At 37.9% G+C, this 27,953-nt stretch overlaps 1 protein-coding gene across 1 annotated transcript in view; it reads left to right on the forward strand.

Moving 5' to 3' along the window:
- The first annotated feature begins 288 nt into the window (after positions 1–288).
- GABRA4 (gamma-aminobutyric acid type A receptor subunit alpha4) overlaps positions 289–27,953 on the forward strand; it is a 45,257-nt gene continuing 17,592 nt past the window's right edge. Inside the window, exons 1-8 of the mRNA XM_042053014.1 lie at positions 289–573; positions 682–800; positions 10,009–10,076; positions 12,469–12,689; positions 12,792–12,874; positions 14,634–14,777; positions 16,168–16,320; positions 19,593–19,852. Coding sequence (XP_041908948.1) covers positions 491–573; positions 682–800; positions 10,009–10,076; positions 12,469–12,689; positions 12,792–12,874; positions 14,634–14,777; positions 16,168–16,320; positions 19,593–19,852 — 1,131 coding nt within the window. The 5' untranslated portion in view covers positions 289–490. The remainder of the gene's footprint in view (positions 574–681; positions 801–10,008; positions 10,077–12,468; positions 12,690–12,791; positions 12,875–14,633; positions 14,778–16,167; positions 16,321–19,592; positions 19,853–27,953) is intronic.

The following is a 27,953-nucleotide window of genomic DNA, read 5'->3' on the forward strand; positions in this document are numbered from 1 at the left end:
CCCTCCTGGTCTCAAACCCTCCTCGCTGGGGAATTAATCGCCCTCGCCCGCCCCCGCTCTCGGTTTTGTTCCCCTCGTGGGGAGCACAGGCGATCGGGACGAGCGAAGGCTCCGCCACCGCGGTCACCCCCGCGACGCCCCCAGCCTCCCTTTCCGACCTGCCAGCCCACCTCCGCACCGCCGCCGGTGGCAGCGGCGGCCGCCGGCCGGGCCGGGAGGGGAGCGCGGGGCGGAGCGCGGGGCCGCGGGCGGGGCGGGGCGGGGGCGGGAGCGGGGGGAGCGGCGGGGACCGGCGCCTGTTGCCCCGAGAGAGTTAACGGTGCGGGGAAACTCGCTCGCCGCTCCTCCGCCCGTGCTGGGCGCTTGGCAACCGGGGCGCCGCGCATGTGGGACCGCCGGGCGCCGCCGCCCCCCGGCCGGGCCCCGCGTCCCCCTCCCCGCCCCGGACAAGGCGTTTAACGTGCCCAGGCGTGAAGTATGGCATGCAAAGATGGTTTCTGCCAAGGAGCCAGCCATCGCCATGTCCTCGGGTCTCTCCATCGCCCTCCTGCACTGCCTTTGCCTGGCGACCTGGTGAGTACCCCGGCGGCGGCGCCGGGGGCCCCGGGCGGCCGGTCCGCTGCCGCTGCTCCCCGCGGGCTCCCGGCGGCTCCGCTCACCCGCTCTCTCTTTGCCTCGCAGTCTCACCGGGCCGCCAGGGCAGATCAAAAAAGAAGAGAAATTGTGGCCGGAGAATTTCACCAGCATCTTGAACAGCCTCCTAGATGGCTATGACAACCGGCTGCGACCGGGATTTGGGGGTACGGTGGCGGCGCGGTGCCGGCGGCGGGCGGGGGGTCGCTGGGCACGGGCAGGGGACGCAGCGCTCAGCGCTCGGACCGACCAGTTACTGACCGTAACCGTGGGGGTGTGTCCCCACTCCCTGCTCCGGGGTCCGAGCCCTCCGAAAAGGGCCGGCAGCGAGGCAGTGCTTGGCCCGAAAGCCCGGGGGGTGCTGCGCAGTCCCGGCCGTGGGGGCCCCGCTGGGGCGGTCCCGGGCTCAGCCCCCGCTTTGCTGCTCTGCCCACATCCCGGGCTCAGGCTGCTGCGCTGAAGGAAAAACAAGCCCTGAAGCCGGTGTGCGTCGGCTTGATGGGGATGGAGGGACCTGTATAACACCCAGATTCTTCTCGTTGTTGGCAGTTTTTGACCCGTAAATGCCGCGATCGGGTCCTAATAGAAACAAGTATACTTTTACCAGCCTAGGAGGTTAGGACTGATGGATTGTCCCACTAGTTAGGGAAAATAAGAGCTCAGGTGCCTGAGCACACTAGTTCTTTACCACAGTTGCTGAAATTCCAGCTTTGATTTAGAAGTAGTAGACTTCATTGCTGTATAGGAATTAGATGTGGCGGAGTTTCAAATTTGCCTTCACCTGTTCTCTGCATGTGGGGGTTTTGGGCCTCTTCCTTTCCTTAGGCTGTTAAGATGCAGTTTTGTGATGCTGAAGAAGCAGCCAGACTTGCTGTTCTTTATGATTTTGATGTTTTTGTGTAGGGACTTGGAATGAAAAATCATTAAGATGCAGGCAAAATAAAAGTTTATTTTGTAATCTGGAACGAAGATATTAAAAATGCAAATTTGAAAGTAAAAGTAATATAAAAAATATTTATAAATAAATGCTACAGCCCTTTTTATGATGCTCAAAGCTGTAACGAGGTTTTTATAGGCTGCTTCCAATACAGGATTGAATGAGATCCTTGCGTAGGTTTATGTTGCGAAATACTTTCTTCCTCCTCTGAAAGTACCTTCTCCATACATGTGATCCATCCACACTGACATGTATGCCAGCACATTCCCCACACGCCATATGCAGTGCTCACATGCATGATCGTGATTGTTATAAAGGACAACACCTGGCACCATGGACCACTCTTATTATTTTCAGTGTATGGAATAAATGAGGCCTTCTTAAGTTAGCTTACACATTAAGTGAGAAGGAAGCTAAATTTATTAACACCCGGAGGAGTCATTGGGAACTGATAGCCTTTTGCAATTTAGTCTTTGCAGAGAGGTTACAGACACTTCTGCACGCGTACAAGAGATGTGCTAAGTTTGGCATCGTTTTAGGTTGAATGCCAACTAATTAGTCATCTAGCAAAGATGCTTTATGAGCATTATCAGATTTCCAAAATTAAACAACTACTAAATATGTAATATATGTTGATTTTTATTTTAATACGGTTGTCCTTTGCAGGATGTTTTGCAAGAGTAGATATTTTTCCCCTGTAAGTGTGGCAGACTTTCAGAAAAATGCAGTCAAGGAGAAAAAGTTCATTGTATCTTCTTGAACTTTCATATTGGCAATATTGAAGTAAATGAGAGAGAGAGGAAAAAACTCTCAGATTTCAGCCTGGGGAAAACACTTCTGGGTCAATATTTCACAAAATGGATATTATTTTGCTTCTTCCTTCCTCATAACCATGTCTATGGTTTATGTTTAAACCACTCATCTCTGAATTTTGAACTTTTAAGTAAAACATGAGGAAAAAATGTTTTGTTTTTAAAAATTATGCTTGCCTCGCTAGCTTCTTACAGCAAAAATTACCTACACCTGATTTGAGAAGAAAAACTTTGGATAAAAAAAAAAATCAAACAACAAAACCAACCAAAGAAAGAAATTTCTGTAATTGATCAGATTTCACTTTTTGACGTTGCTCAGAGTAATAACTACAGACTATTTATTGAAATATAGAATATCAACACCAACTTTTACCTATATTTTGGTTTTTTTTTTTCTGATAAATCTTTATGACGAATGGGATTTGTATCTTAAAAGTGGGTCACTCGCTAGTTTATACCATTGCAAACAAAATGTCAGAGGGGATGGGAATATTTAGAGATGGAAAGCATAGTGTGTTTTGGTAACATTAAAGCTACATCCCTTTCTGATGAACAGCGGAATACTTATTTTTGTTTTCTTCTAGAAGCTGATTCACCATCTAGTTTTCACATGGCCTGAAATGAAATGAAGGTTTTATTTTAAGAACAAAAGGCCTCACAGAGGACTAACTGATTGTAAACTTCAAATTGATGAAAATGTTTCTAATTCTGGCACAAATTATGTTTAAAATCAGGCTTGGGGAGGTAGCCAAATTCTGAATTTTACTGGCATATTCCAGAGTTACCACAAATAAAAATACATGAAGATAAGTCACATGCAGAGTAAAGTAGAAAATATTTGATTTTGGAAATTTCCTACAACTGGATCAAAAGTCTCCATACTATCGTTAATTTACACAATTTTTGGTAGTTATGAAGGAGAAGTTAAACCCTCATCATGCTTACAAATGTGGATATGGTCTCCCAGGAGAGTTGTGAACCCCAGGAGAGTATGTGGAAGCTTCTCTTGGTGGTGCTTGTGCAGGAGCATGGCATATGTTGAGGGTTAATAGCAGAATGAAGTTCCCCATGTCATTGGATTGACACCTTGCATTATAAAATCACTTTATTAAATGAATTTTATAAACTATAAAAGTTGCTTTCACCTTACTAGGCACTGTGAGGCTTGGTAGTGTGATAAACAAAACCAGAAGAGTTTATTAAAAAGGTTAGTAGAGACCATTTATGTGAAAGTTCCCGTTAAGTTGGGGCAGGGGGGAAAGTCTAAAGAGCGAAGCAAAGAAATGTCACCTAGAAATTGAATGAAGTAAAGCAGGATGGGCAGTTTCATGTATGAAAGGAAAAAAAAACCTGCAGCTGCTGTCAGGAAGACTTTAAATGCATAAGCGTTTTGAATTTGAGTAGATGGAAGGTATTTAGGGACTAATGAGTAAAGTAATGCTGTATGATGTTTGAAAATAGTGTGATGGAAATGAAGTTAGTTCATTCCCTACACTGTATGCTCTGTTTTAACATATCCTGAATTTCAGCATGCAGTTTATAATCCAAGTGGGTTTCCTGGTCAAAACCACTCTATAAACACAGTGTTTTTCCAGAGGCTGCTTGTAGTGTCATTAATTAAAATCATCATCTGCTGGAAAACTTCAAAAGTACTACCTTAGTACTATTTTGATTCAGCCGTAAAAGTCTGAAGTAAAACCCTGTCTCCAGTTTTCATCTGATTTAAAAAATTTTGTGTATTACATGAAGAAAAATGATAGAAAGCTGTATTTTCTCTGAAAATCACCTTATTACTTTTCTGGTGATTAGTTTCAAAGTGACAGTAGAAGCCCAAAGTCTTTGAAAGGAGCATTATTCACTTGAAGTAAAAGGCCTATGTCTGATTTGCCATTTGAAACCCTTGCATGGTTTCAGACTTTACCTGAGCAACTCTTGATGTTAGCGAGGGCCTGCAAGGGCTGATTCAAACCTGTATTGGATGGTAACTTTAAACAGTGTAATTGTGTCTTTGAAATTTTCATGATACAGTAACTAATCACACTTAAACCTGGACTTACGGATGTAGGAAGGAATAAGAAGACTGAAGCTGGTGAGGGTGACAGCACTGTGTGCTGCCATGTATCTGCTAATTTCAATGAGCTGTGCCTTTCAGAGAACATCTGATCTCTGGTGTCTTGCTCTTAATGGCCAATTGTATGGCCAGACTGAAGAAAGAAAAGTGGTGTATGACTTGCCTCCTGCCCAAGGTTCTTAGGTTGACTGTTGAAACCCCCTGACCACAAGCTGCTGGCATCGCCCACAGCCCGTTACTGGTGTGTGGTCGTGTGGTTGCCATCATTTGGTGACAGCTGGAGCCCTCTCCCTTCCTGAGTTCTGTTCATTTGTGTCAGGTGGAATCTGGCATAAGTTTTGAATCTCACTATCAACTACTGGTGTTAGCTCTGTGGCTTTCTCTTTGGAAATTGCCACATACACTGCTGACTCCTGAACAGAAGGAACAGGACTGTGTCCATTCATTTCCCTTTTTCTCTTCTTCCTCCTTTTGTATTCTTTCTAATGATCTTGTAACTGGGGAAGCGCAGCTGAGTACTTGGTGGAAATAAATATGCTGGCCATTGTCTCCCTGAGGAAGGGTAGGAGAAGGATTCTCTGCCCCATCTAGTCTGTGTGTTCAGCTGATGAACAGCATTTCTGAAGAGTTTCATTTCCTGTCTATGCAGGACTTTAGTCAGAAAATAAACACAGAATACATTTGAAGAGCAAAGGCAATTTTCTGTTTTTAGAGAAAACAAAAATATCTACATGATTATTTGCTCTTACTAGGAACTCAAGCGTACCTTAAAGGTTCCATTACTCAGCATAATAGATATTATAATTTGTCTTTACTATTTAGATTGCAAATGAACTTGAAGTGAGCACTGGAAAGTGAAGCGGGTAATTTTTTTCTTTCCGGCAGTTGTCCATTCTTTCTCAGCTGGTGAGAGTTGATGACTCAAAGCTTAACAGGATATGGTGTTAGATACCTGTAGGTGACAGATTTGAATTTGGCCTGTTAGTAATGCTTGAAGTCATTACCATCTGTCTGTTGTTCAGTGATCTGTATAAAATTAGCTGATATTCTTAGTCCAGTTCTTAGTAGACAGGTGTCCACATCATGAAAACTGGCACTGGTATCAGGCTTATTGGCTGTCTCAGCAGAGATGATTTGCTGATAAATAGGCAAAGAAACAGTAATCTCCTAATTTCTGAGGTATACTTTTCCCTTTTCAGGTTCAGACATGCTGATGGATGAACATACATAGAGGCAAAGGTTATTGTGTGGTGCTGTGTTTGTTGCATTGTCTTTTGGTAGAGAATGTAGCCCAAGTGCTTGAATCCTGCATTAATTTTTTAAAAATGCCCTACCTAGTTCTGGCTTCTGGACAGAATTCTTACATATAGCAGGTGTCCTTAGCTGTTCTTTCTGATAGAATGAAACAAGAGAACATGTTTCATATGCTGGGGTTTTTTTTTCTTTTTTTCCCTCACTTAAAAAATGTCAACCCTATTCAGGCAGCAAGAATTTGGAAAGAGCACCAAATCTTTCACATGTAGTTATATTTAAAAGAAATCTGTAGCAACTACTTTTTTTTTTTTTTTTATAATGTAGCCGTAGGAACTGATGTAATAGGATTTTATGTGGTTTATATATTATATCCAGGGATTGAGCTCATAATAGCAGCAATAACTGCACAGCATTTAAATTGTACTTTGTATGTTGAAACTGTTGTACAGACTTGTTTGTTAATGTTTCTGATTAGTTGTGGGACCCTTGATGGCAAAATTTGCAATATACAGAAAGCCTGTGCAGGATTTGAGTGTTTACATACAGCGGAGATCTCTGCAGTGACAGTTGCCTATGGAGACGCAGGGATAATGGAGCCCGAAGTCTTTCACTGGGAGCTGTGCTGCAGTTCAACCCATATGTTGACATAAAATGCATGGGAGAGCTCTCTTATGTTCCTCTTCCCAGGACTAGGGCCTGGCATCACTTCTTCAGCCCACATGTAACATCTATAACACTGAACTATTCTGGCTTTTTGCAGGGGTTGCTTTTAATCCTGCCTGAGCTTCTTTAAAGTATATTATCTTGCAAGCAGTGATTCAGACTTAACTGTTCCCACTGCAGTGTGTAGGACTCTCCTCCTATTTCATTGACATAAAAATACACACCAGTATGATATAAATAGTTCTTCAGCATTCCTGAAGATTTATGGTGGATAGATACTTTGTGAAGATCCATTGAGGGGTAAACCCGAATGGTCATATTTAAAGTTAATTGGCCTTCTTACAACTCACTGCATTTTATTGCCAGTAATAGAGCGTTAAGGATTCTAATAGGATCTTCTGCTTGCAGAGCCTGAGTTGATTAAGTGGTGCAACACATTCGTTTTGGAGGGCTGCTTAAATCACCAGTAAAAGTAGGTTAGGTGACTACAGATCACCTCCTCGTTGACAGGAATTCCCACGATTAATAATAGTTTAAAAAAGAAGCAGCAGCATGACTCACTATTTATACCCCCGCTATTGTTACCAACTGGAGTTATGTTTTCTCCTAGAACAAGAACAAGAGATAGGTATTGGTGTCGCCATAGATACTCCTGGGTTGGCATTAAGTACTGGGATGTGCTGGAAAATCCAAGATTTGTCATTTCACAACTGTTAAGGCCAATGTAGGTGGAAGATGTGGAGTATGAAAGGGCTGCAATTGGAGAGAAAGCATTAAGGAGATAATCAACTTCACTCTCTTTGCTCATACCAGACACTGAACTGTTTGACCAAGGTTTTGGCTGCAAAGCAAGGATTTGTATGTCCATACTAGCTGGATAACTGTTATGATATCTAAAGTATTTCTAGATCCGCATTCATCTGCCATTTTCTAGTTCAATAAGATGTGATTTTTACATCTGTTTTGTCACTCTTCTGCCATCAATGTTGGACTAGCATCTAGAAGTAGACACTATTTTGTGGCCTCATAATTGTTGGAGAGTTCCTACTTCCTTCATTCTCATGGCTCATACTAATGAATATTTGAAAACAGAATAGCAGTTCCTGGAGAGTGAACTCAAACATAGTTTTATGTTTGTTTTCTTGTGCTGCTGCTATAGTATTTCTAATAGCATTAAGTTGTAGACTTGCTGATTTGGAGATTAGCTTCTTGATCTTAGCTTACCCCTTCTTTCTGAGAAACTCCAAAAAACAAAGTTGCAGAAGCCTCTGAATGGCTATTGTCCATGAAGCTGTAATGATTTAATAAAACAAAAGAAATCAATGTCTGAGGTAAAGCAGCTCATGCCTGTGGGAAAAATCTGTCCCTTTGCTCAATTTGGTATGATTGTAAAATTACAGTGTTCTGTGAGCTAAAGAAAAGAATATAGCATCAGAGGAAAAACATTTAAAGGTTTGGGGTTTATTTAGGGAGTATTCCTATTTAGTTTCTTAGAACTAACAAGTAAAGCAGTCCCTGAACAGAATTCAGGGACTTGTCTCTGTTACTCAATAATAAGGGAATACTGAATATTGGCCTCTGTTCCTGAAAGGGATTCTTGCAGGAACTGAGTGCAATATTCAGTATTCTCTTACTATTGAATAACAAAGACTAATTCCTGTATTTTCCTTACTAAAGCTATGTGGGAAAATGATTTTTTCATTTCTGTAGAACTGATTTCAGAAATATTTCAAGTTCAAATGAAATAAATATTTATATATTTAAACCAACCCTTGATAAACTGTAATAGTGTGTTTATGGGAGATCAGTTGTAATTGAATCTCTTCTATTTCTACATACAAGTATGACTGGGCTTTTCTCTCCTGTCTTCTAGCACTGTAGATAAATGTCTTCACTTCTAATCTCTTGGAGCTCTTCTCTCCAGAAAATAATATCTTCAGGAAATGTCATTGGACTATGTTGTCAGTTAAATGAGTGATCTAAACACTCACGGATTTCCTTGACCGACGAACACTTTGTTATTTGTAGAAAAGGGAGCAGCTTCCATTTGACATGTTTAGAGAGCAACCCATTGCAAAACAAATGACATGGTCTGAAAGTGTGTTATCTGGAACTTGGGAGTTGCGTCTTAAAACCTTTTCGAGACAAACATGCAAACTATGCAACTTTCCAGGGACCTCTGAGCTACCAACTGTTGTACAGTGGAATTTCTTTAGAATTATTTTGAAAAAATGCCCGTCTGTGGAACTTAGCTTCCAGTAAAGTAATCTTTTTGACATTTAGCGGAAAAATTCTTAGCTATTCTTCTCTAAATAATTTGCAGATTCTGTAGTAAAATAATTTTACATGGTTTTCTTTCACTTTTTTTTCACAGCTTGAGACTCATTCTAGATGTCATAAGTTCAGGTTCCCTGTTTTCCCATTGCTTACTTATTTTTTTATCTTTATCATTTGATTCAAAGTGACATTTGCGAAGAATGATTTTTTTTTAATTTTTTTTTTCTTTTCAAGTGGGGCATATTCTTCTGCTGCTAACTCTGTTGAGTCTTTCCTCCTTTCAGTTTTGGATTACAAATACTATGATAAACCCTGAATTATCAGACTTGAGCCTCTTATCCTCTTTAGTAATTTGAGTTGTAGGGGTTTAGAAGCTGGTTGTGAATTTGTAGATCATGCATGTTTTTTCAAACAGATACTGTTTGGTAAGACCTTCAGTAGATTTTTAAAAAATTTATGATGTGAGTTAATTACCTGAATTAAACTGTTAGCTAATGCTTTGATGACAGAATCATCGTAATTATCAGCTGATAATTATTAGCAACTTTCTAGCCCTTTACATTAGGAAGAGACCTAAATCCCAGTGAAATTAGTGCATGTATTCTTTGGTTTAAGAGGAAGTGTAGAGTGTGCTGTAGAGTGGTTGCCCATCTAAAATTTCAAGGTAGTAAAGGAAATTATACATTAAAATGAAACTGTTTTCTCTGGTGGTTGATTTGCTGTGCACAGCTGTGTGAGTGCAAAACCTCCACTCAGTGCACTGTTTTTAACAGTGTCCTAAGTATCATTAGTTCTTTCAAGACAGGCTTTGTAGCAGAATGCGGATCTTGGTTCAAACCCTCAAAAATGCTTAGACCTCCAACTTTTATTTTGGATATTAGTATTAAAGCACTTAAGTACATCTCAGGATATGGATTCAGTTCTTGATCCTGCAATACTAAATTGCTCAGTGCATGGCATGCTAATGTCTGTAGTCCAGTTATTACCAGTAGGTCCAAATATTACTAATAAACGCTTTGAGGAATGGGGTTTTCTTAGATTCAGTGCTTGCTGTTAAGTAGAATGGTGTTTTTAGTGAGCCTTTTAATTTTTTGGCATCAATTTTCTTAGCTGTTGAGTCAACATTGGTTTTCTGAATGGGGATTTGCATGGAAATGCTGCTTTTGATTAACTTATGTGGTAAAGGTAATTGAGCAGTGCTTCTTATTTGAGACTTATCTGAATTGACCTCTGTTTGCGTTTTGCTCTTGCTCATCCACAGAACCCTGAAAGCTGTAACTGTTCACACGCCAGGATCATTTATGGGAATTGTTGACCTGCAAAATTCAAATTTTCTTGCTCACTTCCTTTTCATACATTAGGTCCTGTTACTGAAGTCAAAACAGATATATATGTCACCAGTTTTGGACCTGTTTCTGATGTAGAAATGGTATGTATTTCTGGGATTAAAATGCCATTTCCTGGTTCTGAGAAACCATTAGCTGCAGTAGGAGTGGATGCTTCATCTGTACTGTTCTGTCAATCATGCAAATTAGGCAAGATTAGTAACAGCTTAATTTACAGGTTATAATTAGATACATCAGGCCTGATTCTGGTCACACTTTCAGTGGGTTTTGGCTGGCTTAAGAAATTCACTTCATAGGATTTAAAACAGATTTTCACAGCACAGAGGCAGAATCCGGCCTTGCAGGGAGTGTCTAAGTCACTCTGTTGTGGGGAAAATGTGCAATATCTTTGAAATTGCTTTTCGTTTCTGAAACTTGTGTTATTCTCAGGTGAATAATAATGGCATCACTTCACAAATACTTGTTGATGTTTTCATTTCAGATGAATGCCCTTTGCTGATCTTTGTGCTTCTTTAAGCATCACTTTCAGCAAATGTTTGTCTGATAAGAGTTTTCATAAGTATCTGCAGAAGTTAAACGTATGCGTGACATGCATGAAATAGTAACAGAGGAGAAATATTACATTTGCATGCTCTGTTATTTGTGCCTGAATGGCTTTTGCTTTCAAGGTCAAATCCAGCAAAACTCTCATCAACTTCTAAAATACAGTGATATACCCTTAAATCATACAGCAGTTGATCTTTTTATAACATATTCAAGAAATCCCATGGAAATAACACTAGCCATATGTGCTGAACTGAAATTCTTCATGGAAAAAGCCATTTCAGGGTAGTAATTGTCTTCCCATATAGTGCCGTAGTTCACTTTATGGTGCACCTGATTTACTTCTATTATATGGAAAGGTATGTGATAGCAAGGTATTTTTATAAAGGCTACATTCGTGACAGCAGTCTCACGTTGAAAAGCCCCTTCATTGGTTATCGTGTGCAGTATTATGCTTATCAGAGTGACAAGGGCTACAAGAATGTGGTGCCAAGGAAATCTAGTGATATGTGCCTCAAATCAATGAGGGCTGCATGACCTCTCTCAGGTTTCATTTTCATGGGAAGTTATTAGTTATATTGGAGCAGGCAAAAGTGAGAACATGGACTGAAGACAGGTGAGGAACTTTACAGCAGATATTTCCCCTTTCTTCATTAGGGATTTTTTAGGAGGCTATTTAGCAATACAGGAATTGTTTCTGGAATACTCTCTAGTTAATATATACATTAGTGACCCAATGTAATCTGAATGTGGCTGCACTCTTAAAACTTGCTGCAACAGTGAAGTGTGATTTGGTCTCAGTACAGGGGATGATCAGAATGTCTTTTTAGTTGCTTTTGTACCCATTTCCATTTTGTAATGAAAATGGTTGAAATCTTATATTACAAAATCTGTCATGTAGAAGCTAATAACAGAAACTGCTACTTATGAGCTATGAAGTCACCAGCAAGAAATGACACTAGAGGAGACACTTTTCATGGATTAACTGTAAACCACAGTGGAGGATACAGTCATGGAAAAGAAGACAGATATAATCCTAAGATGCATTGCACTAGTAGACATGCCTCCTTGCCAATGCAAATAGATACAGCCTTACAAGTAATTTAAATGGAAACATTATGCAGAAGAATTTGAAATTAAGTCAGAAAACTTAACAACAAAATCAAAACTGTAAGTTAGAAAGGACTTAAAGCTTCCCATGTGACCTTTTTCAATGTCACACGATAGTTTATTTTGTGAAATACTTTAGCTTCCCAAAATGAGAAATGCATTCTTTCATCCGTTCATTCACATATGATTTCTTATGATGTGCCTGTGTCTGCAGTTCTGCAGTTGTTTGCATGTTTTCTTTGGAACATCTGAGTGGCTTTTCTGAGAAAGTTAATGGGATAGTTACATACTTTAAAAAATATATATGTATATATGCAAATCTCTATATAATTTATTATCTGTGTTTTGTGGGCATGGCAAAGGACTTACTTCGCTTTTCTCAGTTAAAAGCTTACTTTCCTTGAGACGAAGTTAAGTTTGCTTTTCTAACTTTTAAATGGAACTAATTATTTGTCCTGGTATTTTCAATTTAGCTAGCAGCAGCCAATCTATGGATGTATTTCCTTTAAAAACCTGTTGACAATTCTTGTCAGAGAACATTTTGTTTCCAGTTATATGCTTGACTTCAAATTCTGTTGCTTGCTTCCTGCAACCTAATTAGGTTAATTATTCCTAAATGATTAAATGTGTAGCAGTATTGTTTACTAATGTAAGAAATTAAGCTATTAAGAAGCAGACAAGACACTTTAATTGGTGGAAAGATGTTTGTGTAGTGGACTTAGGATTTTCTTTTCTAATGGTTTCTTTGGTCCTGAGGGATTTCTTCTTTTACAGGAAACACACATGCAAATGTGATCTTTGTTTTTCTGCAATTTAATACAGGAATATACAATGGATGTCTTCTTTCGTCAGACATGGGTAGATAAAAGATTAAAATATGATGGCCCTATTGAAATTTTAAGACTAAACAACTTGATGGTTTCGAAGGTATGGACTCCTGACACTTTCTTCAGGAATGGGAAAAAGTCTGTTGCACATAATATGACAGCCCCAAATAAACTCTTCAGAATAATGAGAAATGGCACCATCCTGTACACAATGAGGTATCTAATGTGTTTGTTTGACTTCTTACAATTACTGTATGCAAAAGTTGTACTGCCTAGACAAAATGGCAACCAGAGACTATTTAATTTGTTCCATTATAGGCTTACAATAAGTGCAGAGTGTCCCATGAGATTAGTGGATTTTCCCATGGATGGTCATGCTTGTCCTCTCAAATTTGGGAGTTGTAAGTTGCAATTATGAAATTTCTTGTAACTACAGAATTTAAATAGTAGACGTAAATTTTGAGCAATTACTAGACTTTCTGAATATATACAGATATGTCTTGATATGCAATCCCTATGCAGACAAAACTCCTGTTAAGTTCCTTGGGACTTCCATTTAGGACCGCAAAAATTAAACCCAGAGAACTAAAAAGCAGGTGGTGATTCAGCTGTTATGTTAAACCCCACTATTCTGGATACGTGGTTGCTTGAAATACATAGTTTTTCTTGGTTCTTGGGGAGGAATTGGATACTCAGTGAAGTGAGAGATTCTCTAGAGAAGACAAACTTGGCTTAAACCAGCAAGGTAAAAGACACCTAGGGCAGCAGGTTAGCTGACTTTCTCTACAGGTAGTGGAAGCACATTGGCATCTTAAGAAAGAGGTGTAGGTTATGTGCAGAGATGTAACCTGTAGTTGTAATTGTTGTTCTGCTGGCCTGTAAGAGGAGTCTGCATGGCAAGTTCAGACTAGATAACTTTTTAACTGGTGAGAAGAATCTTAGTGCAGATGACTCTCCTTTTCTGCTTTGAAGTCAGATGTAGATTTTTGAAAAATGTACAAACCTTGGATAGAAGGAACAGTTTGGGACATCTGCATAACAAACAAGAGAGGGTAGTTGTGTTTCCCTGATGTGAATCCAAAGCAGAGACCTCTGAGACCCCCTGGAGATGATTGGTGCACTCCATTAACTATCTTGTCATTCTTTTAAGCCTTCTTGGTCACTGACTTCTCTGCTTTAGACCCTCTGATGGCTGGACATTAATCTGTTTTCCTTGACCCCAGAGCTCTGAAGTCAGAAATGGCTGGAGAACCCTCAGAGATTTTCCATAGCATAAATTTAGCTTATACAGGTGGGTAGTCAACCTGAACAGGGGTATTAAAGACACTGCTCTGATATGATTTTTCATCCCTGCCACAGTGAGACTGGAGACCAGGTGCGGCAAGATTTGTCTTTGGTATCAGCTGTATGATAGGGCTGCTTTGATAGTGGGGGCTCATCCACAGTCATAGCTCTTCAGACAGAATCACCAGTCAGCAGGAATTGTGCTGAACCCTAGTCTGATACTTCCCACAGCGAAACTTGAAATAACATGTAGCCATTTCAAATGTAAGACTGATTTGATTCAATTTTAACAGGAGTTTGGACTGTGTAGGGATTGAATGCTAGCCCTAAGATACGTCTTTTGCATTAAATGTAAAATGTTTCTTTGTGTGTGCTTATTTTGGGGCTGTTGTGAATTTTTTACTGACCTCTGGTTTCTGGCAAATATTTTAAACAGAAGTTTAAAATATTGTAGTTTTTAGTGCAGTCATTCTTTTCTATAAAGAAATGTGCATCCAATCTTCAAATATATCCTCCCAAATATATCCTCCCTCCTCTTTTTTTTCAGATTAGTATATTTTAACAGTAAAATTTCGGTTAGAAATTGCTAAAATAAAGACAAACTTTGCATGCCCAGTAAGGGCTGATCCAGAAGGGATTTGTGTTTAGTCTTCACATTCATATGTGAAGTGAATTTATGTGTGACACTTGACATATTTATTATGATTTTATTTATTCTACTCCGAGGGTGGCTTTTTGGGGGTAACTTAACATGAAGGGTATCTTCTGAAATTGTTCATGTGTGTTTTACTGTTTGGTTTCAGTAGGTTTGGCTTGGCTTCTTAGTAAGGCATGAGAAAAAGTTTTCTATTTATGCAAACTGATGCTGTGTTGTAGATGCTTATCCAAAGAGTGAAATGATTTATACCTGGACAAAAGGACCTGAGAAGTCAGTGGAAGTTCCTGAGGAGTCTTCCAGTTTAGTTCAGTATGACCTGCTTGGGCATACAGTATCCTCTGAAACTATTAAATCTATTACAGGTAGGAATCTCATCAGTAAAAATCAACTTGAGGTAAAATTAACCTGTAACATTGCCCAAAACTTTTTTCCTTTTTCTTCCTGTAAGTTATTCTACAGAATGTCATAGGGTATGTGTTAAGGGCTGATAGTGTAAATCTGAATTAGGTTTCTGTCCTTGAGATTTACATTTGCAGATTCATTACAGTAGATTGCGACGGTCTTTCAGAAAGCTGGAATGAGATCATTACTCCAAGGGACAAAATGAGCATTTAATCACTGCTTAAAATGCAGTTTGAAGAGTCAAGAGGATGCCTGGGTGAGGAAGTAATTTCTCAGCACTGTCTCCACGTTATGTGCAAAAGACTTCCTTTGTTTGGGAGTGCAAACAGCCCAGGATAGAAGAACAGCATACAGAATGGGTCATTAAAATCATAAAAACCCTCTAGTCAGATAAGGGTAGGCACAAATACATTAGTCACAATAGATACTTCTGCTGATTTGTGCTGTAAGAAATAAAGCAAATGGCAAGTACAGGCATCCAAAATGAGTGAAGTATCACTGATGAGCAGTGTGGTGATAAACAAGCATATTCCCAAAATATTTTTAAAATTTGGAATAATTTTCTAAGCATCAGCAGGTTTGGGTGTTGTGAGATAGTCAAAATGAAACTAACAAAGCAAATATATTTGATGTATTGCTCTGTGGATGTTTTTACTCATAGATAAAATGGCATTTTGCAATTCACTAGAAATTTACTTTTCAGCATCTAGATTATTATGAGTTAACAAAAAAATGTCCTTGCTGTCCCTAAAGGCTCATTCTGTAGTGCTTTATTTAGACAGTTTATTGAGTTTATGGTAAAACTGCTTTTTTGGTCTGTTTGCTTAATATGAATGATGACATTTTAGATAAATTTAGAGTATTTTTAATCCTTCTCAATGATTTTTGCATTTGTTTCATTATCATAGCAGGGCTGACTTATAAACCTAGCAAAAAGCTGAGATGCTTGCATAACGTTTGATGCGTATCATTGTTCTTATTGTTTTATTCAGCAGGTAGGTACCACAATGTTATGGATACTATGGTAGGTAGATAATTTGTGTCTTGGGATTCTCTTCTTCAACAGCTGTCAAAAAGATTTTTAAAACCATGTCTATACTGTAAATTGTAATCCAGTATTAGCTGTATTATAGTATTTTTTATATCAGCTCCTGGATGGCACTGTAAGGACCTACTGTTTCTAGGATTGTTTAAAAAAACCTTTCATTCATTCTTGTTCTAAAGAAGATATCTTTGTGTACATGTTAAGTAATATGAATAACATCACCTTAAACAATCCTAGTTGAGAGTCTGAAACATTTATTCTGCAACACGGATTTCATACACAGAGAAATATTTTCTTTTTTTTAGGTGAATATATTGTTATGACAGTTTATTTCCACCTCAGACGGAAAATGGGTTATTTTATGATTCAGACCTATATCCCATGCATTATGACCGTGATCCTCTCTCAAGTTTCATTTTGGATAAATAAGGAATCTGTTCCTGCTAGAACTGTATTTGGTAATTATTTCTTTTTTTACTTTTTCTTGTACTTGCTCTTTTAATAGCTCTCACTAGAATAGGGCTTTTTAGTTCCTTGGGGTATGCTCCATGCTGTTGCAGAAATAAGGGAATAATTTAAATTCACAGGAAATTTTGCTACTGATGTATGAAGAATGTTGTTATATGAATCCTTGGACTCTGAAGAGAAACTTGGAATATATAATCTGAAAGGTGGCATTGTCACCTGTAGCAAATGACTGCTCAGCTCTAGGGATTCTACCTGCTTGAGGGAGCAAACTGGAAAGATCTTGCTCTGAGTAATACACTCAAGTCCTTAGTCTACATCCAGATCAGGTTTATCTTCCAGTGGACAGTAGTGTAAGTACTTGAACTCACACTTTATAGAATACTTGTAAAATAAATTGATTTGGAGTGTGAGATTTTCAAATGTCTTGTTATGAGGTATCTGTGTCATCAGTGGAAGCTTGCTATGAGTAAGGCTTAGATTCTGTTACTGTAATTTCATATTTAGTGCTCTTCTTTCCTTTCTGCCATTGCCATCATGAGAATGGATTACAAAAGCAAAATGATCACAAGATATTAAAATTGCCCTCATCAAAATGCAGCTTGAATGAGATGCTACAGTGAAAATAACAGAAAATCTTCTGTGGAAGACAAAGTGTAGGAATCTAAATGGAAATACGTTTCCTAACAAAGAAATAGGATAAAAACATTTTAAAAGCAGCATTTATAGAACAATGTCTTGACTTCATAATGCACTGTAGTCTAAAGAAGGAAGAGAATGTTCTACTAAAAGTGTTTCTACAGACTGATAGATGCTGTCAAGAGTGATAGGAATTAATGTTTTTTAGTGATGGCCCATTCAAACATGTAACTGGAGTCAAAACACTGTATCACAAGTGAGACAAGGTTGATGTTTATAGGGAGAAATAACCTGTAAACCTATTAAGAACCCCACTAACTTTCAACTCAATTGTTACATTAGACAAACTGGTATATCACTTCATACGCCTTTGCAGTGGTGTTAAATAATGGTACTTTTTTGAATGGAGTATTGCTATAAACTGGAAATATAGAATTTGTATTTACAGAGAAAATGAGTTTTTTCATACAGAATATGGAGCAATAAATGTAATATGTGTAATTTCATGTATGTGAAGCCAAAAAAAAAATAGTTTGGGCATCCACTAACTTACAGATAACTCACTAAAATGCATTTGATAGCAACTTACTGAAAATATGGCAGCAAGTGTCTTCCTATTTTTGAGACAAATTATGACAGGGGCCCTGTTTTCCAAAGGTTTATTTTTAAAAGAGAAAAAGAGATAGGCAAGAGATAGGAAAGAAGCCATAATACTGCTCTGGTACCAGCTTTCTAGAGGAACTGTCAGAAGAGGCTAACCAAAAGATCGTTCCGTTGGACACTGCAGGATTAGGGAGAACTTGGCAAAGGTAACATGAAGGACTAAGGGACATCGGTCCATGATTTCTGCAGTCAGAGCTTCAGACACCTGTAATCTGGTGATTGTGGGAGAGTAGAAAGACCGCATTATTTTTAGAACAACTTTTAACCATATAAAAATATATTAATAGTATTTGAATATAAAAATTAATGTTAAAACTTAATGTCTATGTGCATCTTAAGTCAGAAGCTTGTCAATATTTAGCTTTGGATAAATACAGTGTATGTGCAAATACAATATTTTTACCAGAAGTTAATTCCCGACCCTGTAAATCCCTATGACATATATGGGCAGTTGTACTGGCAGCTCCAAGTCTTCCAGAAGAATGATTTAATAGGGAAAAATCTGATAAAGAGTGTCAGTAAACTATAATATTGTCACAGCCTCCCGTCTCATCCTTGTTTTTGCTTACTGTTTGGTCATTTATTTCACTTTATCGTATTTTTACATTTATTAAACAAGTGCTTTTAGAAACAATTCAGACAAACTTTTGGCTTGAAGTGGACGAAGATCTGCTCAGGTCCTTAGAAAGGATAGGGCTAAACAGGGATGTGTCTCCTCCAGGGGAAAAAACAAACTCAAACAACTTTTCATAATTTATTCTTTTCCTGGGACTTAAACATTTTCAGTGGTGTGGTTTTCAACACCGTCCCACTGAAGAAGGTTTTGTGAGCTTGCATCTGTATTTTTTATCCTCTTGAAAACTCTGAGATATCCTTTGAGCTCTCATGACCTGGCTATTACTCTTTTTTTCATTTTTCTTCTTTAGTGGGAAGGATTGATTTCATGGTGACCAGTTCTCTGTATGGCAATGTGTAGGTGAAGCTTTTTTTAATCATATTACCTTGATGGAATGCCATCATTTAGCAAACAGGGATGTGGGGAATCTGTTGAAAAACATATCCTTAATGAGCTTAAATTCTTCTGAGCTAAGAATTGCATCTTGAATTAGAATGGGTACAGTGTTCTTTTCATAAGAGTAAAAACATGTCTATTTGTAGTCACTCATCCTTGAGGTTATCATGCTAGGATTTATGCAGTGTTCACTACATTCTTGGGGTTTTACTTTTGATATGGGATGTTTTTTTTGATGAAAACAGAGAAAAAAAGACCTCATTCATTTGTTTTAATACAGCATGTATTTGCATTTGAAGTACTACCATGAAGTGGCCGTATTTTGAGTTCAGTGTTCATGCTTGCACACTTTTTAATTAAAGTTGTTCTTTCAGAAGATGAAATTCTAATTAAATTTCATTGGCTGTAAAAAAAGGTGATATTTTCTTAACTAACAGAGTTTTTAACATAATATTCTTCCTTAGCACCAAAACAATTTGTCATGATTTAATGGCTCCTGGATTACGAGTGTGATCAGAGGCACAGATGCAGGGTAATAGGTGGCATTCAGAACCCTTTACAGGAAAAGTCATGTTTTTGTTGCCATCTGAGGAGTATTCCCCAATTTAACAACTTAAATTTTATTCAAATGTTTAGAAAATAACTTGTAAAAAATTCTACTGAACTTGATGTGAAAAAAAAATGAAACAAAGGCTTCTGCGTTTTCTTCATGTGAACTTCAGATGATCTGCTGAAGCCATGGCTTCCTGTGCCTCCTTTAAAAAGTGGTTAACTGTGGGCTTGGCTGCTCATGGATATGTGACGGTAGCCATGACTTAGATCTAATGCAGTGTTCACAAGCAGCAGAGAAAGACTCACAAGTGATTTAAAATTCTTTGTTTGAAACTGCTTGCCAGTTCTTGCTTTGTTTTACTTTGATTCAACAGTTCTTTGGCTTTATTTTTTTTGAAGGAATAACCACAGTGTTGACAATGACGACACTGAGCATCAGTGCAAGACATTCACTGCCAAAAGTATCCTATGCTACTGCCATGGACTGGTTCATAGCGGTTTGCTTTGCCTTTGTGTTCTCTGCTCTTATTGAGTTTGCTGCTGTCAACTATTTTACTAACATTCAAATGGAAAAAGCCAAAAGGAAGACGGTAAAGTCCCTTCTTGAATTTCCAGTTGCTCCAGTACAAAGAAAAAGAAGTACAGAAGAGACATTCATGGTACGTTTTCAGCTTACACATTTTCTGTGTTTTTGGTAGTGTTTCTTGGTAAAAATTGGCCTTTAGCTTCTTCCCAGGTTCCCTTTGTGCTAATGATGCAGTGTACATCAGCTTAATGGAAGGCCAATACTACACTATATTCAATTATAGAAACCTGTAAAACATGATTCAGTTCTTATTTGCATTACTGAATAAACACAGGGGAGAGGTGGTTATGATGTCCATCCATACCTGCAGTCTCTTCTATGTTTATTTGTGTTTTGGTGAAGGTCAGTTAGGATGGGTACCTTGAGGAAACTTCATTTCCTTTTGCACTTTGATTCTGTATGGACTGATTATTAGGCCAAGATACTGCAGATTGTAAGGGCAGCATGCTATCTTATGTAGCTAATGTCTTTAATGAATTAAAATATGTTAAAGCATTGCAGTTGTACCTTGGAGCACTTCCCTAAACATCACAGTTCTCCTTGCATTGGATATATTGCCTATCAAGAGCTTTCTTTCTTTATCAGTTACAATTTCAGGAATTTTTGAAGAATGCTGGATGGAAACTTTTTGTCTACTATAGATATCATTTTCATGTAATTTTTGTATCTTTGCACAGTAGTTCACCTCAATTCCTGATAAGTTTTTGGGGCTCTGTTTAACAAAATGCTTTCTTGCTTTCCTAGTGCTTTGGATTAAGTGTGACTTGTGTGGGAGCTGTTTTAGTGTGTGGACTAGTTAATAAGAGCTTGATCTCATTTCCAGTAGAGTTCACTGGTGATTACCCCTTCCTCCCTTTTCCCATTCCCAATAAGTGGTGCTTACTCTCTGCTACATCTATTCACGAGGCACACAGCTAACAGAGTCATTGCAGCACCTGTCCCAGCCGTGCAGTTGGCCAGTACTTCCCAGCCATGACTGACTCTTGGCAACACCACTCAAGAAGTGAGACGCTGACAGCAGCATTGTAATTGACTTACTCTTCCTGTCAGGCTGACTTTGTAATTTCCTTTGGCTGAGCCAGGATTTCAGAAGTGCTGTTTTAGACTAACTCTTGTTAATTTTGTCTTCTGTCTCTTTTAACATCTCGTTTGTCTCCTTCCCTATTCATCTTCTCATTTTTGCCTTCCCACCCCTTCCATTTTCTATTGCTGCTCAGCTGCTGTCCACCCACTTCCATTTTTCTTCCTCTTCTTTGCTCTCCTACTGTAGATACTGTTTTCAATCTCCTGGCTATGTTGTTCTGTTAGCTCCCATTTCTGCTTAAAAGGATAGATGTGCTCCTGAAGGGTTTGTTATTTGTCACTCCATTGGCTGCTGGCAAGAGACAGGAACTAAGAAATATGTTTATAGTAGCACGTAGTTCACCTTGTACACAGAGGTATTAGTGCTGTGAGCTTATGCTAAGCTTCTTGACTGTGCAGCATGAAGTTTAGTAGAGTATCTTGGTTGCTCCTGAGGAGTGTTAGTAAATACTGCTTTTGGTGGTTGGTTTTATTTGCACGCATAGGAAAATAAATTACATAAGAACAGTTTAATCCTGGGTTTATTTATAAGATTTTATTTAAAACAATAGGAAAAACCAGTAGTTTTCTCAGGAAGGCGAATAAAACTGTTATTCTCATGGAGGCTTAAGAAAACTCTTTTGATTCATGGACTGAATTGCTTTAAGTTAGTAGTGTATAATGCTTAGCCATTTATACATATTTTGGAGAAATTTCTCTTTTCTCTTTTTCTTTCTGTTGTTGTTATTATTATTATTACTATTATTATTTTAAAAACAGCAGCAACATACACAGCTTCACCCAACCTGAAAGATAGATAAAATGAGATGTGAACAGTTCTATTCCACTGCTTAATTAATACTGCCGTGATAAATGTGGTAACGTTCTCACAGATTGGAAGATTTTAAAAGCACTCAAGGGAGCAATCTACTCAAGGGGTTACACATTAATGTTATGATTATGTAAGTGAGTGATAGTGTTGATTTTACCTTGAACAGTTATTTTTTTTCACGGCTTTCTCCCTAATTATGCTTATACTAAGACTTGAGACTGCTCTTCCAAGACAGCCGTACAAGGTGAGCCCACAGCTACTGTTACAAAGGCTTAACTACCATGCAATCCTTTCTATGACTGGAGGATTACTTCTGGTCTCCTGCTGCGCAGAACAGAAGCTAGGATTACTTCTCTGATTCTCTAGAACCTAACATAGATGCTACACTCTGCTTTCCAACCTGACATGTAAAATACTCCTTGCTGTATTTTTCTTATAAGGACTAATCTAGAATTTTCTTTATTTCTTATTATTATGTATTATATTATCTTTTATTATTATTATATTATTTCTTTATTCCTTATTATGAATCTGATTTTTTGTTCTGCACATATACTTTCTAGTCAGTGCTGATTTACTAGAGATAATGAAATCTCAGATTCCTTGGTACTGAGATTGGTGGTGAGTTTGTGGTGCACAAAGAATGCAGGACAGTAGCTGGGCTGCAGCATGTCATCTGTAAGCAGTGTTTCTTAATGTAAATCTACATATTTTTTCTCCATAGATAAATGATAGGCTTGATTTCTTGACCCAGTTAGTGTTTAAAAAAATTTCTGTACTATACTGGCACTATTGTGATAGAAATTCTGTTGATAGCAGTACAATTGCCAGAGCTCAAGGAAAAGTTGTGTTTTAAACTTGAAACTTTTTTCAAACAGACTTTGCCTATAATACTAAATTTGCTAGTCTCCCAAAATTAAAGATTTTCACTTAGCCCAGGGAGGAAGTGTCTGCTAATTGGGAAAGAAGATGACTGAACACAGTTCTTTCTGTTGTATATCTCACCATTTGCAACCTGATTGGATCTTCTACTAATTGGCGGGGGAAAATCTCTGTGTTAAGCCTATTAGACCTATACTTTAGCCTGCCTTGGAGTGGCTTACAGGTGTGTCTGCCTGCTTTTTTTGCAAGTGAGGTGCCATCTGTATAGGTCCCCTGAAAAATTACAGAACAATTGAGGTTGTTAAGGAAAAAAAATACGGTGATATTATACTTCTAAATAAGGGTTTTATGAGCTGTTGATTCTGCATTATTGACTGGATGGTTTCATGCATTTGACCCTTTTTTTCCCTCAAGTAACATGGGGGGATTGTCCTTGAAGGATTCTGTGAGGGAGCAAGTTGGGTTATGAAACTTGATTAGCTATGGAACATGAAGATTTTTCTATCTGATAATATTAGAAATTAGGCATAATAATAGTAAACTTCGGTAAAATAAAGATAAATTGCACATTATTAGAAGTCCTTTTTTTGACAGGAAACCCACAGAAATAAAGTGGGTTTTCTGTATTGAATCAGTTCATATAATATTACTCATGCTAATTAGAATTTTTAGTGGTGGGTTATTTTTCTCTTCTCAGTCAAAACCACTTTTTTTAGTTGTCTTGGATCAAAGGCAACTCCTATCATTTATCATTATGATCAAATGATTTGGATATATTTTTTCACATTATATATTTCTTCACTAGAACCAATAAATCTTTACTGTAGCCAATGTGGGCTATCTGCTTTTCTAAGTTATTCTCTTATGTAGTTATATTTACTTTTTTGCAGCTAGATGATGGGTGTGACTGATGCATACACTGATTAAAGTAAGCATTAAATGCAGTTCAGAGGCTAGCTAAGTAGTCTGAACTGTGTCAGTTCCAACAAAAAATCATGGCATCAAGCTAATTTACTGGGCTGAGGGTGGCAAGAGCAAGCCTCCAATAGCTGCAGATGCAGTGCATGTTCCTTTATCACTTGATTTGACTTTAGCCATGATAATCTTCAATATTTTTTAATACTCCTTCCCCTCCCTACCCTATTTCAACTCTTCTTGATGTCTTTAACTTCTTGATACAAAGTTAATGTGTTTCAATAAGGAGTGCAGGTCTGCAGTAGACATCCCAGGAGTAGGATCCAAGCTTTTTTGAGGTCTCCCTTGAGTTTACAAGGGACTTGGACAGACTTTCTATCAGGCACAGCAGGATAGCACTGAAGTATGTCTAAGCCAAGAGAGGTAGGTTACACCATGGTTACCTGTGATTTCCTTGTTTTGGGAGCAAGTTAAAATGCTTTCTGGTTAGAGGGAATGAACCTATCCCTAAATGTTCTGAACTACTTTCTTTAGTATAAGCAGAAATGTTGCTGCAAGTCAATGTGTGATGGAAATGAATGATTTATAGTTTGTTATTGGACTCCTGAGTCTATTTTTATGCTTCTGTACTATTTCCTTTTTACTGTATTCCTATGAAGTTTATTTTTAAAGACCTACCCAGTTTTGGAAATGAAGAATGCTAGTGAAAAGTAGTCTTCAAAAAATAGACTCCTAAACACTGGTAACATGAGCTTCAACCTCAGCTGTTTGTTAAAAGGGTGCAAAACTTGGGAAAAATCAGGTCAGACTCAAAAAAGCCCTTTTGAATGGAATTATTTCTTCAAACTCAGTCACAAGTAGCTTGTAACTGTTGATTTTCTTCCTCTTTTCTGAAGACAGTTACATGTCATCTTGTCTTCAGCAAGCTCTGTAGCATCTAATGGGGGAGCTCGGCGGTCAAGCTCTTCACTGCCATGTAGGCACACACTCCTCTCCTTGCTTGGGTGGTATGTGACTGGCATCCACCTCGCAAGTTTACAAGAAATGTTGTCATGTGGACAACACGCTGCTTTTGTGTAATTCAGATGTATTTTCTCTTGTATGAAATACTTGTCTTGTATGGACACAGCTCAAATTATATGATGGGGATGGGAGAGGAGTGGAGATCCTCTGGCAGCCCTTGGTGAACAGACATCTAGAGCAGTTAATCTGGCTGATGGCCAGCTCTGTTCCCCAAACTCCTGACTTACAGAACAAAGATTGGGCCTGATAAATTGTTCTGATGGGCTGCATACAATCTTGAGGCTATAGGTACGATACTTCTTTTTTTAGTGTGTGTGCCATTTTTTTGTTGTTGTTCTTAATCCCTGAAGTTGATTAATGATGAGATGTCAGCAGATAAACTCTTGTCTAAGGTCTAGATTTGAAGTGAAACAAAAAATTTTAGCATCTGGATGAAAACTTCTGTTTGAATATATAGACAATTCTGTAATAGAGAGGTACAAAAAATGTACCAGGCCTAGAGTAGTACCACTTGGTTACTTTGCTCCATCTTTGGAGTAGTAGAATAATAGCTTCCTTTGTCCCGACAAATAGTGAAGTGGAGTTAAACCCTGCTCCCTCATATGTGAAAGGAAGTATCTGATGAGCAGCTCAGTCTTGATGGCAGTACTTGGGCCACAGCTCTGGTTACTAGACTCCTTATGTGGATGCATAGCCCATCTCCTTTGTATGACTTAAACAGTCCTGCAGTTAGAACACCATTTCAGTTTTTAAATGTAATGACCATTTTTTTCTGCTTCACTACTTTTCCACTGCCTAGGGTGTTACGGTTTGGGTTTTTTTAGGGCAGTGGCATTTAAAACTCAGATCCTAATGAAGGACGTCAGGATCAAGAAATGCATAGAGCTCATCTAAATATAAGGACAGGACCATACAAATGGAGGCTGCTGTGCCATGTGAATAATTTCTTTGACATGTAAACAGTTTTCTGCTGCTCTAATTTCATTAGTCAACATTTTTGTTGTTGATGATTTACAACCAAGATATGCTAGCATCAGGTTTAAGTAGGATGAGAGTGGATGCAGGTCATAAACAACTGGCACATTTTGTACTAAATGCTATTTGAAAGGTAGAACAGATTGATCGCCTGGGAGAAGGCTGCACTGACTTAGTGGGAAATTTGAATGTTTGGATACCTGAAGATACAATAGATCCAAACCAGTTCATAAGATATTTTGTTAGCTGTGATGCTCAGGTTAAATGTTTTGTGGGGCTTTTTTAGCTTCCTTGATTTTATTTGCCTTTTTGTTGTTTTGTTGCTTTATATTTTGGGGTTTTTAAAGGTTTTTTTGTGTTTTTTTTGGTTTTTTTTTGTTCGGGGCCTTTTAGTTGTTTGTTTTGGTTGTGGGGTTTTATTTTTGGGGTTATCTAGTGTGTTGTTTGGGGTTTTTGTGGGTTTTTTTGCTTGTTTTTGGTTGGTTGGTTTATTTTGGTTCTTTTTTTTTTAGTTTTATTTTTTACTTGGTTACTTAGACAGTCCTACTGATCAACTGGCACTATACCTAATGTATAAAGTGAAATATGTGCTCAAGCAATATGATTTGGGCATAAATGTGAGGCATAAAGATTAAATTTTTAAAAAAAAATATTTCACATAATATGTCTTTTTCAATAGCACAAATTAAAATGCTATATTAAAAAATTTTGTCTCTCTTCAACAACCTAATGTTACTCTACCTTTAACATGGTTGGTTGTGGAATGAATTTAAACTGTAAGTAGAAACATTTCTCTACTGCAAAGTGAGCAAAGTAATTAATGGAAGTAGGCAATGTAGTATGGGATTTGTGCCTAGATTCTGACCCAACTTAACTGTGATGTAAACTCCAGTGAATTCCAGAATTCAGTTATAATGAAGGTAAAAAAATGGCAGGATGTTTGATCAAATCGCTGTTGCAATTTAAAGGTGTGCAATGAGTTATTTTCTTATTGTAGTGGAAATGTTTTTTGTGGGTTTTTGGGGGGGTTGGGTTTGTTGTGGTTTTTTTTTTTCAATATGCAAAAAAAGAAGGAGGAGTTTAGTTGCAACACCTGGCTGATAAAAAATCCTTCTGGCATGCTATCTCCTCCAAGCCTTACTAGGAAATGTTATCATTGATCATTCTTCAATTTTCTGTAAGTATTAGAATGAACTGTCACAAAGTAGGCAGGGAAATATGAAGGATATACTTGGCTGTTACTCATTTGATGCTAAAATGCCTGACAGTGTTTACTGTAAGTAGTGGAACACTTTATTTAAATAGTATTAGGATAAGACATCTCTTTTGGGAACCAAAGCATAATGCTGTTATTTTAAAAAATACGACATCCCATTGTTTTTAATTCCAAAAATATATGTGAATGCCTTTCTCTGTCATTGTGATGATCTACTAGAAAAAAAAAGACTACTATGCTCCAAAAAAACCATGTTCCTTATGTTTTTTTTCATTAGCATATACAATGCATGTTTCTGTTTAATAATAAAAAGTTATTTTCATGCCAATACCAGTTGCAGGCATTCATATAGGTCTTATATTGATATAATGGCAGTTTCCTCCCTTTTTTGATCTTTTTTTTGTAGCGGGAAATGTTACGTAGTCAAAAAATATGTGGTAGTATTTCAGAAACACTGAGTCAGGGCAATTCTTTATGGTGACAAGGGTAAAATTTTGAGATTGTTCAGCATCAACCCTTACACTGCAAATTGTTGGGGAGTTTATAGTTTTCCCTGCAATGCTTAGTATTAAGTGATATCTTTGAACACAAGACTCTTCATATTTTCTGCTTAAACCTTTTAATGTGTTTATATTTAAATTTTAGTTTTGTTTCCCAAAGTTTTCAATACTGGTGCATCCAATGACACCAAATTGCATTTGGGGTTCACAGCTGTGTGTGAGATTTCTGGCTGGCTTTACTTTTATACTGGGAAAATTGGAATCAGAAGAAATAAGCTTTGAGCTGCTTGGGAAGATCTACAGGGCAATGAGTGTTCCAGGCATTTTCAGCAAACTACTAAAGCAAATTTAACTACAGCTTTAAGGTCAATGAAAATTGAAAGATCCAGAAAATAGCAAAGGTCTTTGGTTCCTAATCAGCCATTCTTCTTCCTTTCAGAGATGTTACACAAATAACCACCACAGTTCATTAGGACATAATTTAGGCTAATAGATTTATTCCCCACCACAGTTATGTTTTCAGTTCTTTTATTTTTGTCGTAGTATATTTATATAGCTTTAAGAATTTTAATATATAAAGCTTTAAGAATTGTGCACACCAGTGCTTAAGAACCATATACATGCATACTTACATTTAATACATATACATACATATATATGTTTGCATGTGTAAGGCTTTTAGGCAGCATACAGATGGATGTGTTTATTTGGCATAAATTTGGCATCCATTTATTAAAAAAAGTTTCTTGTAATTTATGTTTCTTTAATA

This window comes from Corvus kubaryi, unplaced genomic scaffold (assembly GCF_017639235.1).
Source record: "Corvus kubaryi isolate FWS band 111438036 unplaced genomic scaffold, C.kubaryi_AGA036_p1.0 split1-131, whole genome shotgun sequence".
Taxonomy (NCBI): Eukaryota; Metazoa; Chordata; class Aves; order Passeriformes; family Corvidae; genus Corvus; species Corvus kubaryi.